A 21516-nucleotide genomic window follows, 5' to 3' on the forward strand; every position below is an offset into this window, starting at 1 on the left:
CCGAGTATACCCGAATTCGTGGGACTAGCCGAGCTCGAATAAAGTGTGTCGACAGTGTATATGTCAGGATTGCCTAGACCTCCTGCCTAGCCATAGCTTCCTTGTCCACTGGGTGTGCTGCTGTCTTCTGTTGGCTCTGGGTTCCTCTGTCTGTCTGTCTTCTTGTTGCTCCTGTCTCTGTCCTTTATAGCTTGCTTCCTGTCTGTTGCTTTTGCCTTTGCTTGCTAGTCAGACTCCTACAGTATGCTCATGCCTGTCTTTGATCCTGACCTGTTTCCTGTACCTGTACCTGTATTGTAGTCTGCTCACAGTAAAGGTCCTTGCTAGTAATCTGGCTTGTCCCTGGTTATTCCTGCTCCCCGGTCTCAGTCCCTGCTCCCTGTTCTTAGTCCCTGTCCTGCCCCGCCTGTCCTGTTCCAGTCTCCTCGTTGCCGACCTCTGCTTGTACCTAACTTCGCTGCCTGCCGCCTGCCTCGGACCCCTGCTTGTACCTGACTTCGCTGCCTGCCGCCTGCCTCGGACCTCTGCTTGTGACCCCTACTACGCTCGTGCTGTTCCGGCCACCGAGATCCTACCCGCCACAGGAGTCTCCCGTGACAGAAAGCAAAGGCCACTTCTGGATCTCGCTGGAACAGATTCTTCTTCTGCCTGCACCCTTTCCTGCCTGCTGCAGCAGACCACATCCGCATGGTTGAAGATAAGTGCTTTCGTTTCTTTTTTGGAGATCCAAGTTGGGATTTTGAAAGGTTTTTTTTTGTTGCTGCTAAGTGTTCTGCAAGAATTATTGCGTTCATAACGAAAAAACATTTTTTCTGAGACTAAAACTGTTGCTACCGACTATTGCAGCTTTCTTTGAGATGTTTATTTTTGCAAAGGTTTCTGCAGGGTTTTTTGTGCCACTTTCTCCCTGAGAAGAATTCCCTTTTACAAAAAAAAAAAAAAAAAAAAAAGAGAACCCTCCCTGCAGTGCCTGTTTTTGCCGTTTTCGGACTTTCATTGCCTGGACAGGAGTTGTCTCTGCATTGTGGGTGGGCCACTGCAGATTTTCGGACTCACATTTCTGTTTGAGACGGTTACCTTGATTTACTGCTGTTCACAGGGTCATCATTTCAAAAGACAAAAGTGCTCCCATTATTTTGTTGCTACATGCTTTGATTTTCTTGCATCTATAGTTTTTCATATGATTGGTTCTAAGGTTTCAGGTTTACCTGCAAGTTCCCCTAAAGTTTGTTTCTCTGCAACTTATGATATCCCTACGCCTGATATCAAAGGTTTCAGATTTGACTGCAGGGTTCTCTGTCTGATATTCCTATGTCAAAAGTTTCAGATCTAACTACAAGTTTTCTCTGGATTAGTTTCCTGCTGTCTATGATATTTCTATGCCTGATATCAAAAGTTTCAGATTCAACTGCAGGTTTTCTTTGTCTATATGATATCCCTACGCCTGATGCATAAAGATTTAGATGTAACTGCAGGTTTTCTTTGTCTATATGATATCCCTACGCCTGATGCATAAAGATTTAGATGTAACTGCAGGTTTTCTTTGTCTATATGATATCCCTACGCCTGATGCATAAAGATTTAGATGTAACTGCAGGTTTTCTCTGTCTGTATGATATCCCTACGCCTTATGCCTAAAAGATTCAGATATAACTGCAGGTTTTCTCTGTCTGTATGATATCCCTACGCCTTATGCCTAAAAGATTCAGATATAACTGCAGGTTTCTCTGTCTATGTTTTTTCCTTGCATTTATAATCTCTGTGACTGATGTTAAAGTCTCAAAGGGTCAGCTCTCCTATCTTGTGTCTCTCTGTGTCTAATATTCCTGTTGTTCATTCTAATGCTTCTGCTTTAAAAACACATTTCCTCTTTACTGGTTTCTTGGGAAGTGTGGTTTAATTATGGCTCCCACTCAAACAGTCTTGAGCAGTAAATGTGAACACAGTACCACTGATTCTTCAGAACTTCTCAAAGCAAGGAAGAAGAAGAAAAAGAAGGGAGGCATTACTGTGGAAGTTGCAGAAGAAATTAAGACTGAAAATTTAACCTCAGAGTCTGCATTTGATGAAAGAGATATGCTGCAGCTTAAGGCAACTCACAGACGTATCCCAAGAATAGTGGAAGAAAAGAAAGATGCCCCTTCTCAGACGCTTGAAGCCGCACAGAAAGCGATTGATTGTCTTTATGAACGTTTAGATAAGGAGCAAGAGGCCAAGACTGCACTACAAAGCTGTCTATCTTCAGCAATTGCTAAGTGTGTTCTCCAGGAGAAAGAAAGAGAGCAGTTGGAGAGGGACAGGGTAATCCTGTCAAGTAAGCTGGAGAAGGCCTATGCTGATAATGCGCAGTACCAGAGTTTCATGGCTCAAGTTGGCGCAAAACTGGAAGCCTCTGAGGAGAAGAATTGCCACTTCAACACAGAACTACGTTCTTTGAGAGAGATCTTCGAAGGGTTAAATAGCAGTTTTGAAATGGTAACCCAGGAGTGCAAGAATCTCTATGTCCAAGTCAGTGAAGGAGATAAGAAGCTCCATGAATTAGGAGAGGAGAAGAAACAGTTGGCCCAGGAAAAGTTAGACGTGCAGACAGCACTGCAGAATGCAGAGAGAGTGCTGCAAGAAGAACGTGTCTCCCTGGAGCGGCGCACACAAGCAGAAAATATGCTGCAGAGTCAGCTGCGAGAACTGCGTACACATCTGCAGGACACCAAAGAGAAATGGGTAAATGCTGAAGAAAAGCAGCGAGTTCTGCAGGAAGAAAGTTTCCAGACTGCCTACAAAATAAGTATGATGCAAGATTATTTGAGTACCCAGTGTGTCCCCAAAGAACAGCATGAGGAGCTGAAGGCCACACTGAGCATAACCAGAGCCTCGCTGGAGGAAGAGCTAAAGCAAGCAGCTGAACACACATCTCAGCAGCTCACAGCGCTGCAGGCGCTGATCGCTGAGCTCAAGACACAGCTTGCCAAAAAGGAGGAGAGAGAGAAGGTTTCCGTCTGTCAAGTGGCTGGCCTGACACAGCGCTATGAGGTCAAAATGGCCGATGCCTGCAAATTATTGGACCACACAGCCCGTGATAAGGTCCGGCTGCAGCTGGAGCTGGACAATGCCCGGAAGGAGTACCGGCAGCTGCAGATCAGAAATGAAGAAGATGAAACATATTTAAGCTTTACTCTGAGTCAGCTGGGAGATATGGAGTCGCGACTCAACTCCAAAGAAGCCGAACTGACAACTGCATTGAGTGGGAAAAGAAGTGCAGAAGGACAGCTTCAAGAGCTGAAAAATCAAATTGCTGGTCTTAATGAGACTTTAGGTGATACCACAAAACGGCAGTCACAAAAGGAGACCATGGAGCGTGAATTCTATGTTCCCACTTACACATGTGAAAAGTCTGCACCCGTCATTGATGCCCACATTCCTGATGTCCATGCCTCTGCAATGGAGTTGAACGTATCCATTGGGAAGTTCCAGATTCCAAAACTAAAAGAGATATATTGGTCACAAAAAGAGACCACGGAAAGTGAATATGTCCCCTCTGCCGCATGTGAAGAGCCTGATGTATCTGTGTCCGATGCCCCTGCTATGACGTTAGACGGATCCCTGGTGAAGTTCCTTGCTATGCCTAATATTCTTGATGCTGATGCCAACGCTCTTGCGATAAGGATAAATGTACCTCTCACAGATTTCCCATCAGCACTTGACGTACACATTAAGTTGGCCTTCCATCAAGATGTCCCTGAAGAGCCTGGAAGGTTGTCCGGAGTTGTTGCTGATCCCTATGTTCCTGCAAAACTTGGAGTGTTGTCCGAAGGCCATCGTGAGTCGGCCTTCCATCAGGGACACCTTGCTAAACCAGGAGGGTTGTCAGGAGGATCTACTGGCTTCTCTGCCCCTGCTTTTGGGTTGAACACACCCATTTGGAGGTTCCTTGCTGCACCAAATGTACCTGTGGAGTACCCTCTGCCCACTGACAAGCCACCAGAGGTGGGTCACCTTGAGTCGCCATTTCATCAAGGCCTCCGGGAAGAGCCTGGAGGATCGTCCGGAGAACGCTCTTGAGAGGGGGGAGTAATGTCAGGATTGCCTAGACCTCCTGCCTAGCCATAGCTTCCTTGTCCACTGGGTGTGCTGCTGTCTTCTGTTGGCTCTGGGTTCCTCTGTCTGTCTGTCTTCTTGTTGCTCCTGTCTCTGTCCTTTATAGCTTGCTTCCTGTCTGTTGCTTTTGCCTTTGCTTGCTAGTCAGACTCCTACAGTATGCTCATGCCTGTCTTTGATCCTGACCTGTTTCCTGTACCTGTACCTGTATTGTAGTCTGCTCACAGTAAAGGTCCTTGCTAGTAATCTGGCTTGTCCCTGGTTATTCCTGCTCCCCGGTCTCAGTCCCTGCTCCCTGTTCTTAGTCCCTGTCCTGCCCCGCCTGTCCTGTTCCAGTCTCCTCGTTGCCGACCTCTGCTTGTACCTAACTTCGCTGCCTGCCGCCTGCCTCGGACCCCTGCTTGTACCTGACTTCGCTGCCTGCCGCCTGCCTCGGACCTCTGCTTGTGACCCCTACTACGCTCGTGCTGTTCCGGCCACCGAGATCCTACCCGCCACAGGAGTCTCCCGTGACAGTATATCAATTCTGTTAGTAAGAGCGCCGGTGGACACAGTTGGTAACAGAGGGGTTAATACCCACCTGTTTCTTCCTGTGTCTAACTTATTCACCTAACTATCGCATATCAGAAGGGTCTGATCTCAGGATTGTATAAGGGGTTAGCACGGTCCTTGATTCCCGTCAACCATAGCTACATGCTAAAGTGGACTGAAGACCTCAATTTAGACATAGAGATGACTGGGAGGACATTTGGGAAGCTGCAGCCAAAACATCAATTTGCACCACTATCAAAGAGAATATCTACAAAATTCTATTCCACTGGTACCTCATCCCGAGTAGGCTGAGCCAGGTATTCTCGGGGCTGTCAGACCTCTGCTGGAGGGGTTGTGGCCAGAAGGGAGACCTGGCACATATTTGGTTGAAGTGCCCGGGTATACGACCATTCTGGGGTATGATACACGCACTAGTGGAGGAGCCGGTAGGACTGGAGGTAGAGTTGAACCCAGTGACATTTCTGCTCGCAAAACCTATGGAAGGTCTCCCTCTCACATCCAGAAAACTGGTCTCGTTAATTTTGACAGCGGCTCGCTGCTCAATCGCAGTAAAATGGAAAAAGATCAAACCACCTAGTAGACAAATGGTGCTAGCCAGAATAAGAGAGGTCCGATCTATGGAGCTATTATCTGCTCTCCTGAAACAAAACATAGATAAATTCAATAAAATCTGAGACGGGTGGCCATACAGCTAAAACCAAGAACGTAGACCAACAATAGCGTTAAGAAGAGTCCTAGCACTGATCCTCGGTGGGGCCGCTGGCGGGCGGGGGGGGTACCTCTCCTTCCCCCCCCTCACCCTCTCCCCCCCCCCCTTCCCCACCATCTGTCCTCTATCCCTCCCCCTGCTGGGCTTGCTCCTTGTGTGCTCGCCCTCCTGGCTGGGGGGGTGAAGGGCTTAAGGGTCCAGCCCTTAAGACCCAGGGAGTGAACACTTTGTTCGTCTACTCCGAGGTCTAAGTACTTCTTTCGATGTTTTATTACGAGCTGTAAATGTCTACTTACCTCTGCCTGGGTCTATGCTTTACCATGCTGTATGTTTCTCCCTGTAAAACCTCAAAAAAAACTTTGAAATAAAAAAAAAACATTGGGATATATTAAGTTTGGATTCTTATCTGAGTCCTTTTATTGAAAAGGAACCAAGGTTGGTCTTTAAAAAAGCCAAAACTTTGGCCAATCATCAATCCCCAGTCTTTTCTCCCCTGATAGTTCTACCTCCAGTGTACCGTTAAAAACAACTAAAGGTTTTTTTAGATGTGGTAATTGTAAGTTGTGCAGATATGCGTATCCAATCAAAACTTTAACAGTGAAAAAAATTAGGAATCCCTACGTAATTTAATCTTTCATCAACTGTAATACACAATATGTAGTGTACTACATTTGGTGCAAAAGCACCAAGAGGTATGTGGGAAGAACTATCAGACCCTTGAAACAGCCCATGAGGGAACATGTGAGAATTATTAGAATCAAAGATTTGAGACACCCGGTTTCAAAACACGTTGTGGAATGCCCTTTGGGTGGTCTTACTAATTTCAATTTTATGGCGATTGGGCATATCAAGGCGCCCATACGTGGTGGAGATAGGTTAAATATCTTGATTCAAAGAGAGATGTTTTGGGTGTTTTCTTTATAGCTGCGGCCGCCTTTATCCTAGTGCGGCCGTAGCGGCGCAATCCTGATAACCGCGGGCAGATGCAGTATGTTTTTTTTTTCCGGAGTATATTGCGGTATTTTTGCGCTCGTAATATTAGCATTTTATTAGCTCTGTCTGCAATACTGCAATACCGTCTAAAAACTCAGGGGGGCATTCGCGAGCTGTTGTCTTGAAAGTCTAATACTTTAGCAGTTCAACCTACAGTACATCAGTACACAGTCTGCGTGTGCGCGCTCAGTAATTGTAAATTTGCATATTTATACATGCATGTGCAGTGCTGTATGTCTCATTTGAAAATTGTTGAAACGCATAGGCGTGTACTGTAACAGTATCACATTTCGGCATATACAGTGCTCTCCCCTCACTCATCCCCGCACACACAGGCTAATTTACTGCACTGCAGTAGTTCAACTTCTTATCTTAGCTACAGTACAGTACACCTCTCCCACACCATTCCTTTGAATGTGTGTCTTTCTGGTTTCAATCACATTCCTGCTTGATAGCTGATGATTACTGCGCATGCGTCTGTAACTTCACCACTGCTTGCTTGCGAAGTTCAAGAGTGAGTGACCAAAAAAAAAAAAAAAATTTCTCCTCATTTTTTTTCTCCACAAGCCTGCCTAAACCATCTTGATATTACGATATTCAATCTGTGCTGTAGCTTTGGACTGCGACACTGTGCGTTTGACTGCACATGGTTGATTTGTGTGCTTTTTATGTATTTGGGGGTGTAGGGATCAAATTATTATGATGACCTGCCTTTTGAAAATAAGTTATTTCTTTGAACTACAGTACAGCTAATCCTTCATGCAGCTGTACCCTGTACCCCCCTCCCCCACGCACACACACACAAGGCTCGCTCAAGGATTTGAACCTCTTATCGACAGACACCTCTCCAGAACCATTCCATTTCTAAAGTTTGTCAATGTGTTTTTAATCGTCCGTCCATAGCCAAGCATCACCTCTCTGCACCTGCGTGTAATCCTCAAAACCATTCATTAATTTTCCTATTGTTGGCTTTGAGTCACCTCTCTGTAATCCTCTTTGGGAAGGGATCTAGCTGATGATTACTGCGCATGACTCACCCATCCACCCCCCCAACCTCTGAGGCTTTGTTTACGGTAATGCTTTTGATAATCCCTTCTCGAATTTGATATGTAAATCTGATTTGCACAGCACTGTGAAATTGAGAGTTAAAAAAACCCTTATCTGATTAATGTTGTTGATGCAGTAAATTAAAGCTTTTTGTCATTCTTTCTTTTTCTTTGGTGAGGGGTGGGAGGGGGTTCAATGATTATGATTATCATGAATGTAAAGATATATTTATTTTATTTTATCAGGAACAAAAAATACAAATATACAAATAATCATGAATCATACAAACTGCAGTCTTTATTCAGATCTTCTGTCAGTTGAAAATTGAGGGCCGGTGGATAATCATGAATAATGCACATTGATAATAATATTAATAATATATAATAATATATATAATAATATAAATTTTTCCGTCTTTATCTTCTTCCTCATTCTGTGTACAGTACAGTACAGTAGTTCTTTGAGAGAGGGGAGGTTTTGTGTAAATCATGACTGCTGTTTAGATACTGTACACTTAACTGTACACACTGTTCACAAAGTTTACACATGATACCCCCTCCCCCGCCAGTCCATACTTTTTTCTGAAAAGACAAGAAAATAAAAAATTAGTTCAATTATGTGCATACTGTATTATGGCATTGTGTACTGTATAGTACAGTACTGTCAAACGAGTCTATACTGGAACTACTGTATACTGTGACTACTGTTAAATACTTTCTAACCAGATGGCTAGTGCTACTCTCTCAGGAAAGAAAAAATATGTGCCATACTTACCTGTATCATACTGTACTTACAATACTACTGTACAGTACTATACCATACTACAGTGGCGGCCGCCTTTATTCTCCTGCGGCCGCCACCGCAATGTGCGGGCAATGTACGGGCAGACGCGGCTGTATTTTTTTTCCTGGCGCGTGCCGCGCGTCACTGTGGCGCCGGTCACACGTGCCAGGGTTCCCCGGCATCCCCGAAGGCTGAAGGGGTAAGCAGGGGTAAGGGGAAGATGCACGAAGCTTTGCGAAGCAGAGGAGCAGCCAGGGGGAGCAGCCAGGGGGTCGCAAGGGGAGGGGAACCGCTACGAAGATGCGCACGCGGGGAGGGGAAAATGCGGGGAAGATGTGGCTGGCCCGCGGACAAATTCGGCACCAGCCAAAAAATGCCCCGGACACTTACGGGCAAATGTTAGAATCAAGCTGGCTGCAGCAGTACCTTCGTGATGCTTGCCCATTATGCGCGATCACAATGGGCAACACAGTCGCAATATGGTCAATATATTTATTGCATCGTTCCACGGTGAGTACATCATTCCAAAAACTCATTATGCCTTGCGCCAACTCATCCTTTTTGGAGGGTTTCACGACTTTTCAGATATGGTCCTTCAGCTGATGCCAGACCATTTCGATAAGATTGAAGTCTGGCTATCTGTCATTGGAGGGGGGAAAAAAAGGACAATTAGCTAAAGAGATACAGTACACAGTAAAAACAGTGGTAAAAAATGAGACACGGTTACCGCACTTACTCCGCTGGCGTCTTCACCCAGTTGATACCGCGCTCAAGAATATGCGCTGTTGACACGGTGTGCTTCGGATCGTTGTCCTGGTAGAAACGGTGACCATCTGGGAGCTCACGTGTGATGTATTCCACAATCTCAGGCACAATTTGCTCTTGGAAAAAAGCTTTATTCATGATTCCTATAACAGGAAAAGAAAAGTGCTCAAAATACTGCACACTAGTACAGTACAGTGCATAAGGCAAAAGCGTGTGACTTATTTTACCTTCAAAGATGACAATGAATCCTGGTCCATGCATAAAGATGGCACTCCACACATTCATCTTCACTGGGTGTTTTGGACGCGGCTTCATAGATATGCGACCTTTTTTGTGGAATGCAAAGGTGGCAAATCTCTCCAGCGATACAGTAAACTCGTCAGTGAAGATGCAATCCTGGAAAGTTTCTCCACTGTCGATCCATGCCTGGGCCTGGACCACTCTCTTGATTTTGTTAACGTCCCTTATCATAGGGTACACTCTGTAATGACAAGGAATAATTTTATAGGTACAGTACAGTTTCTTAAACAACACTTTAACCTCCTGTACTGTCCAGTACTAGACTCACACGTCCATATTTCCCTCCAATTCTGCGTCTCATCTTCTTTATGCTGGTCTCGGATACAGTGAGATTGTGATTTTGCTGCAGAGTGTATTTGACCCTTAAGGCACTCTTCTCATCATTCTCTTCCCTTATTTTGTCGACCAGAAGAGTTGTCTCCCTACAGTGTACAGAAAAACAACAATCCGGTAAGTTACAGTGCGGTAGGCCACAAGTACAACACATCATTTACATTAAAAATAGTATAAAATTAGATAGATCTACACAATATGTAGTTCTATTAATATGCAGCAATATAAACAATAATAGATATACTGTTTTATATACTGTAGTTATATAAATATACCGAAATAACTATAAAATTAGATAGATCTACACATATAGTTCTATTAATATGCAGCAATATAAACAATAATAGATATACTGTATTATATACTGTAGTTATATAAATATACCGAAATAATTATAAAATTAGATAGATCTACACAATTTATAGTTCTATTAATATGCAGCAATATAAACAATAATAGATATACTGTATTATATAGTTATATAAATATACTTACGTGTTAGTTACCGTTGGTGTCCTCGTGCGTTGTTTGGTTTTTCCGTGTGCATGATAGCACACGGTGGTTGATGGCACAACGAGGCCAGAAGCAGCTAGCCAGCGTTGGATATCTGCAATTTGTTGTCCACTCGTGTACATCTCCTTAATTCTCATGCTGAGATCCTTTGAAAAATTTTCAACAGGCATAGCTGCGAGTAGAAAGAAATACAAACACAAGAATGTATATTCAATGTTTAGTCGATGTGTATTCAATGTGCAATGAATCCACAAAATGGATGGTGTATTTATACGTTAATGACTCACATTAGAGTACGCCCACTTTCAACACCTGTACCTCGTCGCCATACATAAAAGGTTACACACTTTGCATAGCCCACCACTCGATGATCTTTATCTGAACTTGCCCTTGTCCAGATACTGCATTGTGCCATCTGCTTCCATGGATCAACCCCGATTCTACGGACGCAGGAAGCCACTCGCCTCTGCCGTGCCTATCACACAGAAAAAGCGAAAGGCGGCAGCCATTTCCAAGCCAAGGCCAAAGCGACAGGCTAAGGCTAATAAAGAAAACCTTCTGCTGACCCCAAAGGCTAAGGGTTTTAATACATGTAAGCCTTATTATGTCAAGAAGAAATTTGGTGATGTACACTCAAGGCAAAACAAATGGGAGCCAGCCAGCCCATCTTCTCCACTACTCGTCCACGACGCTGCCGCCGCTCTCCTGGAAACCCACAGCCCATCTTCTCCACTGCTATTCGACGACGCTGCCGCTTGTGTCCCTGAAATCCACGGGTCACTTTCTCCATTACGCTTAGACGACTCTGCCGCTTCTCGCCCGGAAATCCACAGGTCGCTTTCTCCATCCTTCTTCGATGATGCTGCCGCTTCTCTCCATGGAACCCCCATCCCATCCTCCGTTGCACCCATTCCCCCAGATGTCCACAGCACCCCATGCACAAGAACCAGCTCGTTAGACCGCATGCTGAATGGGTTAAGTGTGGATATCCCCGGGAACTCTACTATGCTGGTAAAGATAGATCTGCTTTTAGAGACCATGCTAAATATGAATCAACGGATGGAGAAGATGGATCGACGGATGGAAAAGAAAGAGACTGACATAGCGGGGATACATAATTTGCTCGATGTTCATGCCCCTGTATCCCTGACGCCGGAGCAGGAGGGTGGCATGGATGTGATGTATGGGACCTTGGACCTCCTTCCAACACCAAGCGCAACCCCTCCACCAGAAGAATTTGTGTACATCTATGCCGTTGAGGAGGAGGATAACATGACAACCCCGTCAAGACCACGCCAGGAGACAACACGGCGACCAAGACAGGAGGAATGCTTCCTCCCAGACAACCTACCCTCACCCGCCGCCACAAGCACACCCGCTCCCAGAAGCACACCCACTCCCAGAACCCAACCTACATACCATTGCATCGATACGGTGCCCGACATCATCCTGCGCGAGCTGCCACCGGCACTCAGGGAGAAGTATAGGGTGATGAGTGCTGGTTTACCCCAGAAGTATGCCATGTTAATTTTTAAGCACCACGTGTCCTACTTAGTGTACTGCGGGTGGGCCAAAAATGTCAACTACGAAGGAAATCGCGAAAAAAGGGCGCTTCCTGAAAATTTAAGAAGGACTATTGTGGAGGAATTGCGGCGCTATTTTTAAATTTCAGATCCTTTAATGAAAATCTTTCTGTACTTAAATAAAGGAGATGTTGCATTTTTAAAATTTTATGAATAAAGAATTTATTTTAATAACACATACTGTTGTGCTGTACATGTTTTGACTTTCTGTACTTTAATAAAGGAGATGTTGCGTGTTTTAACTTGTATTAATAAAGAAATGTTTTTACTTACTGCACACAAGACCTGCACAATTCCAGTCCCCAAGGGCCGCAAACAGGCCCGGTTTTCAAGGTTATCCTTAAATCCGAGCCTGTTTGCGGCCCTTGAGGACTGGAGATGTGCAGGCCTAACTGACTGTTCTGTACACCATCCTACTGTAAATGTTTTGACTTTCTGTACATAAATGTTTTCACTAGCAGTAAACTATACAACTGTTAATGTTTTGAATTCCTGTACACTTACTGTAAAATGTTTTTAAATTGTATTTGTAAATAAATGTTTTTGTAATTTCTCCACCAATAAAAGAAAATGTTGATTTGTTTTAAATTGTTCCATTGTCTCCTTTTATACTGTAAAAAAATACATTGTTTCTAGAACATACTGTACAGTACTGTCCAGGCATACTGTACAGTACTGTACTGTAAACTGTAGGCATGCTCAGTACTGTACATCACAAGAGTATTAAAACAATACATGCTGTACAGGTTTAGAATACACATATGTACTGGAATACATGTAGAATAAATGCATACTTTTTATTTTCCGGGTTTATTATACAGTATATATAAAAAAGTATTGTATACGGTCTGAAAACCGTGTTTTTTTTATTCAGATTCAGCAATGTGCAGGCATTGTAACACAAAGCGATATTATCCATCGAAATCCCTCCATTTGCCGTTTTCCGCATGAGATGACAAAGTTTTCTTTTCTGAGGAACAAAAAAAAAGTAAAAGTTTTACTGTAATGGTCAGTCAGTCCCCTAAAGAAGTTCCCACAGTCATTCCCACCAATAATTTTCTCGGGGGGTGTCTCCTGTTCACATGCGCATGCGCATATTGGCGATGTGATGACACGCATATGCGTTTCAAGAAGGTTACAATGCGCATGCGCCTAGCTTTCCACCAATTGTGCATTATCTACTGTAGAAGCTGCTCAGCCAATGATATTGCTTACAGGAGACTCGCTTGACTGTGCATTGATATTGATATTTCAAAAACAGAATAAAATACGGCAACATTACTCACCATAGACTTTGCCAATCAGCTGGCACCGAGCCACTGCCAGTCCCGTATTCTTGATCATACACGTAGTTGACAGGTGACAGCGGGACTACTACACCTGTAGTCAGCTGATGAGGCTGGAAATCACTTAGGAACATGCAAGCTTGCTGGAATCTGTACGCGAAATCCGGCTCAGGCTGCAGGTATCCGGGCGGGGACAGACAGCAAAGGTTGTCGGTCACCAGGTTTTCACTGACGGTCGGACCGTTATTGGAAGCCGGTGCTGGTGCTGGCGCATTGCTTGCTTGCGACTGACGTTTCTTAGTTTGTTTTAACATGACCTTTCTCCTTTTGAAGTCTCCATGATCATAGATACGGGAAAAACCCAGTGATACACATTAATACCCTCCAATAACATCGGGAGCAATACAAAAAAAATATGGATCGCTACATAACTTTTTCCTTATTGCACGCTTCCACACATGAGCATCTGGCGAAAATTTGTAAAAGTCATACTTTTCGATAAAATACTGATAGATTTGAACAACTGTTGCCATCTCATCATCTGTTGCATTAATCGCGGCCATATTAAATAAGCGTACGTTCTGTCGGGTTTTTGCAACACGGACTGCAGTTGTGCACTCATATCGAGACTCTCAGGACAATAAAACACCAGACACTGTGCATGTATTTTTAATATGAAAAGCCTAAATTGATACATTAATGTAACTTCTTCAGTCCCAAGGCCAATTTACCATGGACCACTGTGGTATTCTTTTAAACACCTGCAAGTCGACTCCCAGACAAGGTAAACGGGCATGAAGGGGTTAATGTATACCTGCAATCATACACGGCATCCCTAGTATACAGAGGGGTCCCTAGTATAAGGAGGGGTGCCCAGGTACATGCCCAGGTACCCTGAACCTGGTATAGGGGTTCAGGGGGTGCTCTAGCTAAGTGATAAAGCTGACTGATTTCTTGTGTGTAAAAGTTTTAAAAGTTATTTTCTAAAGTGTGCCAAGAATGAGGCTAGTGAGTTTATGCAACAAAGACTCCCACTCCATCCCTGACACCAGAACAGGGACTTAGATATTTTATCACACAGAAGACAGGATACAGTATATTTTAGTAAAGAGTTATATTTAATAGGTATATGTACTGATAACCTGTAAATGAACCAAGTCATGGATTCCGAGAGACCAGATGGCTACCACGCTTGTGCCTATTGGTCTATTCAGAGTCCTGACTTGAAAGCCTCAAGGATGCCAAAGTGTTAGAACAGGAGGGGTACTGCAGTTTTGCTTGAGTACCCGCTTCCTTGGCTAACACAGGGCTATCCGGCCACCATTTGCCAGAGCCCAGACTATGTGGAGCCTGGGCAGCGGGTGGGCTCAGTATGCAAAGAGGCGGAGTTGCCAAGTTGGCGCATGCCTCTTTGCAGAATGAGAAAAGGTACCCACCCGGCTTTACAATACCGGCATATCGGTGAATGGCTGGCAGGGAAATTCCCACGCTCTGATAGGCTGTAGAGGTTTGTGAATGGAACCCTGAAACCCATAAGAAACCTTGCAGCCAATGGGGAGCGCAGATTCCAAGTGCCATCAGCGGCAAATTCAAAGATGCTCTGTGCTGAATAGACACGAGCCGGCTTCAAAGATTTTGACTCAAGAATTCTTCTAAGTCCCACTTCTGAAGAACATAGCAGTCGCGTCTGGCGTTGCATGCCGAAATCAGTTCCAGGACTTTCGTGAGTACCTACTGGTCATTGGAAAGGGCTCCTACATAGGTCATTTTTGTGAATTTTGTTTAAATGACAAGTTTATTCATTAGCCCCGTTCCCAGTAAGTGTGTTAACTGTGCAAATTGTGTTACATTGTGTGTATGTCTTTTCCTGAAATAAATTACAATTTATTTTACTTCCTTGCTTTGCTCAATCACTGATGCCGGTATAAAAAGGTATTGATAAACCTGGTCTCCTGTGACATACATATACTTAAGTATCTTTATTAACAACAAAATTTGTCTGTGTGCTCTTACATAAGTCACTGTTATTATAGTTTTTTGAATTATAATGAATTTTCTTTCAAAGTTTAACAATATTTTTAGTTATTCATTTTCATAGATTTCCTTTTGCCAGAAAAAAAAAATCTCCAATACAGGGTATGTAATTTTTTACATTTTATAAAAATTCTTCAAAAGTTTTAATTGAAGTTGGTTCAGAAAAAAGACTAGATTCTGTATTTGTCACGCATTTCTTATCCATATTATCAGTATGACCCCCAGCAACCAAGTTTTAACCAATTGCAGATGGATCTTTGCATGTAAAAATCAAGGTCTTTCTCAGTTTGTTGCAAACTGAGAAACAAAAAGCTCAGCTCTAGACTATGCAGACAATTTTCTGGTTTCCATTTATTTTAACTGTGTTGCCTTATACATAAATCAGTACGCTGCCTGCTATTTCTTGTCTTGGTGTCTCCTCTGTATGCCTTTTAAAATGACTTCCTTCTTACCAACCCTATAATTTCCTTGTCCATACTTACAACTGGTGCCTCTGGCATCCTCCCTCTACAGTACATCGTCAGTTCTTGACATTTCCTTGTACTTTCTATTTCCAAATAACCTACCCCATTCAATTCCATCCATCCATTCAACAGGAAGGTCACATTCTGAATCTGTACCACTTTAAAAAATAAATTGATCTAATTCAGTATGGATACTTTTATATCTCCATCTAAAGGCCTTTTCTTAAAGGTTACAATGCAACATACTGTATTTCATGTAATTGGTGAGTAGTGAGAGATTAAAATGAATTGATTTGAGAATACAGTACTTATTATGAACAATAGAGTGATAATTATAGTTTCCCTCTAGCATTTTTCAATCCACAAATCCTGCATGCAAACATAATTGTAATTGAATTTGACAATATATTTTGTAATTATTGAGGAGAGTATCAAAAGATATTTGCGGTCACTATTTTTTGGACCTGATTGAATATGCATTCTGTATTCCTACAAAGGGAATATATATTTTATACATAAGTTTTTTCGAATTTCAAGAGAAATGCTCTCTCCCTCAGGTAAAGCAGTACGGAGAAGACATATACTGTTAGTCCAAATATAGAAAGGTATCACCTACTACTGAAATGTACTCACTCATTTCTGCGTAATTGTACTTTTGTGTGTGTGTGTGTGTGTGTGTGTGTGTGTGTGTGTGTGTGTGTATATACAGTATATATACAGCATATATACAGCATATATACAGCCTAAGATATGCAGATGAGCATAGAGTTGTATTTGCATATATATATATATATATATATATATATGCAAATACAACTCTATGCTCATCTGCATGTCTTAGGCAGGTCTGCAACCCCACCTTTCACCATTATCACCCAGCATACAGCACTTCCACTGCAGCAAGGGATTCTGGGAAATGACATGTAAATGAGCACTCAGGGCCACCTTATGCTTCAAAAACCATTTTTAACATGGTTCCCTATAGGCTTAACCCTGGCTGTGCTCAAAGCTGTGACCATGCAGCAAGCTTAAGCCTATAGGGAACCATGTTAAAAATGGTTTTTGAAGCATAAGGTGGCACTGAGTGCTCATTTGCATGTCATTTCCCAGAATCCATTGCTGCAGTGGAAGTGCTGTATGCTGGGTGATAATGGTGAAAGGTGGGGTTGCAGACCTGCCTAAGACATGCAGATGAGCATACAGTTGTATTTGCATATTTGCTTTCCTGTGGAGGGTTTTTGTCACTTTTTTACTCACCATAACTTAACTCAGTAGTATTATGGTATATATATATATATATATATATATATATATATATATATATATATATATATATATATATATATATATATATATATATATATATATATATATATATATATATATATATATATATATATATATATATATATACAGAAACAAAGCAGCGCTAACACATACAGGTCATGCACTAATACACTTATCTCTAAGTACCAAGTACAAATCCCAGAGTTCAGTCCATCAAACACAAATCCAGTGAAAAAGGGTATTAATTAGAAAAACAAAGGGGAAAGATTCCCAATAGCCAGATCCAATCCAATTGTAGGAGGGGGGCTGCTCATCCACGGGAGAATCACTCCCAAACCAGTACTGTATAGAAAAGAGAAAAAAGCGCACTCCCCTAGTGCATTATCTTATGATGCAGATTAAATAAAATATAATATAATGTAATATATACAGTGGTCGACAAATCACCCAAAAATCTACTCGCCACTTAGTCCTGCCCCCACCCCCCCCTTAGCCCCGCCCCCAGGCCTGTTTTTTAAAAAAGGAATTGAATAAATTCCTTGTAAGAACTAATAACATACATTTTTGACATAACAGTTTATTTATTGTATTACATTTATACTTTACTACAATTAGTCCTTGTTACATAATTACGTGTGTGTGGGTGTGTGTGTGTGTGTGTCGGATCTAGAAAAAAAAAGCCAGATGTGAATGACTAGTTTCCTGCCCCCCTTAACCAGTACCTGGATGCCCCCGCTTCACAATATCTAAAGCAGCAATCCCGCCTGTGATCTTACTTGATCCGCAGTCCCTCAATGTCTAGGTACCCTCATTCCCGCCATGTTATACATTGGAGGGGAGGTGTTCCCTATCTGTCTTCTGGGTTAGAGGGAATTCCAATGTCTCCCATGTGAAGCTCGAGAGTTAGATCTGGAAGAAAGCAGTATAGGTTATTTCAGTGTAGGTATGGGCAGTTGGCTTTGGAACAGGCCAAAAGCTTGGACAGAAACAGGTTGCTGATACCCAAAGACAAAAAAACTGATGATAACCGGTTTAACTTTAGAAGCACCTTCAGCACGGCTTCTGGCTTTATTAAGAAGAGCATACATAAGCACAGCCATATCCTGACCAACGATAAAATCATTGGCAAAAACTTCATTAAACCACCCAGATTCTGTTATGAAAGAGGTCGGAAGGACTTCCGGTTATGGCGCCAGAGCGGTAAGACGCACTGCATTGAGCTCCGCTGGTCTGTGGGGAAAACGGAGATAACCGCGACATATCAGGACTGAAAAACCCCGAGCAGAGACACCAGCCCAGACCCCCAAAGCAAAAGGTACCCATTGCATGGAAAAATACTTCTCTAAGTCCCGTCGGATGGTGCCAAAAGTGCAACAGCAGAGGCAGGACAAGGCAGAGAGACGGAGGGAAGAATCCAAGATGGCCGACAGCCATGAGGCAGCTCCGAAGGACACAGACCGGAGCGACAGAGAAGACAGGCAGCAGCAGCAGAAAAGGTCAGACCATGAAATTATAGCTAAGGCTGTGGTCAGAGAGCTGCTGCCACAGCTAGAACACAGTAATGAAAATATAAGAAAGTCCATAGACGAGCTAAGAATCGATCTGAGTGCAAATACCTCCAGAGTCGAGGAGGCAGGAACAAGAATAAGCACTATTGAAGATGAACTCTCAGAGACTAACCAAACGGTTGAAGAGTTGCGGAAAAAAAACATCATGCTGGAGGAAAAGCTAGATGACCTAGAGAATAGGTATAGACGCAGTAACATAAGAATTATCGGTGTACCAGAGACTGTAAAACATAACCAACTAGCAGACTTTTGTGAAAAATGGCTGCCGAAGCAATTGGGATTTGCTGCTGAGCACACGCTACAGGTGGAAAGGGTGCACAGAATGGGGATCATGAGACCAGAATATGAGAACAAACCTAGACCCATAATTGCAAAAATCCTAAATTTCAATGATAAAACGAGAGTCATCAAGGCCTTCAAGGAACTAGAGACACTGATGTATGAGTCAAAGCGAATTATGATCTTTCAGGACTACTCAGTGGCGGTATCGCAAAAAAGGAGAGACTTCAGTAAAGTATGCACCACTTTATTCAGACAAAAAAGAAAATTTGCCCTGGTATATCCAGCAACATTACGGATCTTTACAGACACAGGAATAAAGACATTCACAACGCATGGACAAGCAGAAAAATATGTGACGGAGATGTCATCGGGCGGAGGAAGAAACGAGCGAGACCATGCGACAAGAGGAGAGAAGGACTAAAATGAGGGGTGAACCCACAGAGGATAAAATCTCGGATGGCTGACGGCTGTAAAGATGGTCAATACAGAAGCGGCGAACTCCCACTACAAACACACACACACAAAAAAAAAAAAAAAGACACAAACTTACTACATTCATATCCCTGACTATATGTGAAATATTACTTAATTCAGGGAAAGGAAGGGGGGAGGAGGGGGGTAGAGGGGAGGGGAAAGAGGGGAGGGGGGCGAGAGGGAGGGAGGGAAAGGAGGAGATACGGTTGGGAAGGGAGAGGGGGGAGGGGGAAATACGAAGCAAATGTTTAACTATACCAATATGCTAATGTCATGCACTAACCCAAATATGTTTCATTACTGTTTTTTTATCAAATATGTGTAACCAATACCGCAAGGGAAGTCAGGAGACCCAGACAGAACGAGACAACGACAGCATCCGGATAGAAACAAATCACAGCAGAGGGAAAAAAACGATCCCCAAGAGGGACAGAGACGAGAAACACTGCTTCTGACGTAAGGTACACTGACACAAAAACACATGAACAAACAATAAGGTAAAGACAACAGCAAAAGCAGGGAAAAACCAACCCCAAAAACACAGACCACACATAAGAGCAACAGGGGGAAAACACTGGGTAAAGTTAAAGTAAAAGAGACAACACAACTCAACAATTACGTACACAAACAAAGCCGTTAAGACATAAGGCCAAGACATCCGAGGTAAAAAAACAAAAAAAAAACAAGAACAAATATACAAGTAACATAAAGACATGCAAGGGGGAGAAAAAACCCCAGCAGGGACGTGGACAACAAAGTGCACATATAAAGAGACACACCTGACATACAGGAAGTGAGGAGATACATCTCTGGAAAAGAAGGGAAGTCAAGAAAAGACTAACAAGTTAAAAAGTTAAGTTAAGAGTTACAAGTTACAACTTAATAACTACTGGCAGAGATCATGTTGACAGGCCGGATTAAGAAAAAAAACAAAGAGTGTTGGGAAAAAACAGAGAGACACATGACCCTCAGAACTCAATTAATAAGAACCAGGAAAGGGATAAGGAACGAACACACAGAATGTACCCAAAACAGACAGATATAAAATGCATACAAGAATAATAACGTGGACTTAACAACCCCATAAAACGCAAAAAAGTATTAAACTATGTAAAAAAACAGAAAGCAGACATAGCCTTTTTACAAGAAACACACTTAGACTCAAAAGAAAGCAGCAAACTCCAAAGAGATTGGGTAGTATCTTTCCCCCGGCTGTAGGGGAGCCATACTTATAAATAAAAATCTCCCCCAAGAAATAATCAAAACAGAAGGAGATAGGGAGGGAAGACTAGTAGTTGCAGAAGTCAGAAGTGGAGGAACGGACTACCTATTAGGGAACGTCTATGGCCCAAATGACCATAAATCTGAATACTTCCAGGAGATAATAAACAACATACTGAGATTTAAACACAGAAACATTGTATTGGGGGGTGACTGGAATGCAGTCCAGAACACGTTCTTGGACAGATCAAGTCTAAAGGGTAGCAAATCCACAGACAACATACAAACAAAAAATATGCAGTTTATTAAAACAGCAATAGGGGTAGTAGATGGATGGAGAACACTTAACCCACTGGAGAGGGAGTTTTCTTTCTACTCCAATGTACACAATACATTTTCAAGAATAGATGCAATCCTTATCACACCAAACCTACTGAACAAAATAGCACACATAGATATGGGAGAGATCATCATATCCGACCATGCGATGGTCCGCATGGACCTAGACATGGGATTAGGTAGAGCAAGCCGGAACATCTGGAGATTCACAAACTACATGACTAACAGTGAGGATTTTGTTAATTATCTAAAAGGAGCATGGGAACGATTTAAAAATACAAATCAGGAACACAAGATGAACCCATACTTTTTTGGGAAACATCAAAAGTAGTAATCAGAGGGGATATCATGGCATATATAGCTAGAAGGAAGAAATAAGCAACCCAGGAGTTTTGCAAAGCAAGCAAAGAACTTAGCAAAGCATTTAGAGAATTCAAAACAGATCCAACACCCCAAAATAAAGAAAGATATAATCAGAAAAAATCCACATGCGAGATATGGCTAAAGAAAAAAGAAAAGGGAAAAAAATCAATAAAAGAAGCCAAATTTTTCAGACATGGGAACAAGACGGGAAGGCTACTTGGAAACCTCATGAGAAATTATATGTCAACTAAACCCATTACCAGAATCTATGAAAGGACAGAAATAATTACAGAAGCAAAAAAAATAAATGAGGTGTTCAAAGAATACTATAGCACACTATATAGAGAAGGGGAGGTGAACATAGAAGCAAGGGAAAACTTTTTCAAAAATATCAATATACCAAAAATAAGTCAGGAAGATATTGACAACTTAAACACCTCAATAACCCAAAAAGAGATAAAGGACACAATCCAAAACCTTAAAAACTGCAAGGCCCCAGGCCTAGATGGTCTGTCAGGGGAATAT

At 42.6% G+C, this 21516-nt stretch overlaps 1 protein-coding gene across 1 annotated transcript; it reads left to right on the forward strand.

The window, feature by feature from the left end:
* The first annotated feature begins 1114 nt into the window (after window positions 1-1114).
* On the forward strand, window positions 1115-18015 carry LOC142490665 (uncharacterized). The gene is made up of 3 exons (XM_075593081.1): window positions 1115-1597; window positions 1660-2934; window positions 17713-18015. The coding sequence occupies exons 2-3, from the start codon at window positions 1903-1905 to the stop codon at window positions 18013-18015; spliced, it is 1335 nt and encodes a 444-aa protein (XP_075449196.1). The 5' UTR covers window positions 1115-1597; window positions 1660-1902.
* Window positions 18016-21516: the final 3501 nt, after the last annotated feature.

The sequence above is a fragment of the Ascaphus truei genome, chromosome 3, assembly GCF_040206685.1.
Source record: "Ascaphus truei isolate aAscTru1 chromosome 3, aAscTru1.hap1, whole genome shotgun sequence".
Classification (NCBI taxonomy): domain Eukaryota; kingdom Metazoa; phylum Chordata; class Amphibia; order Anura; family Ascaphidae; genus Ascaphus; species Ascaphus truei.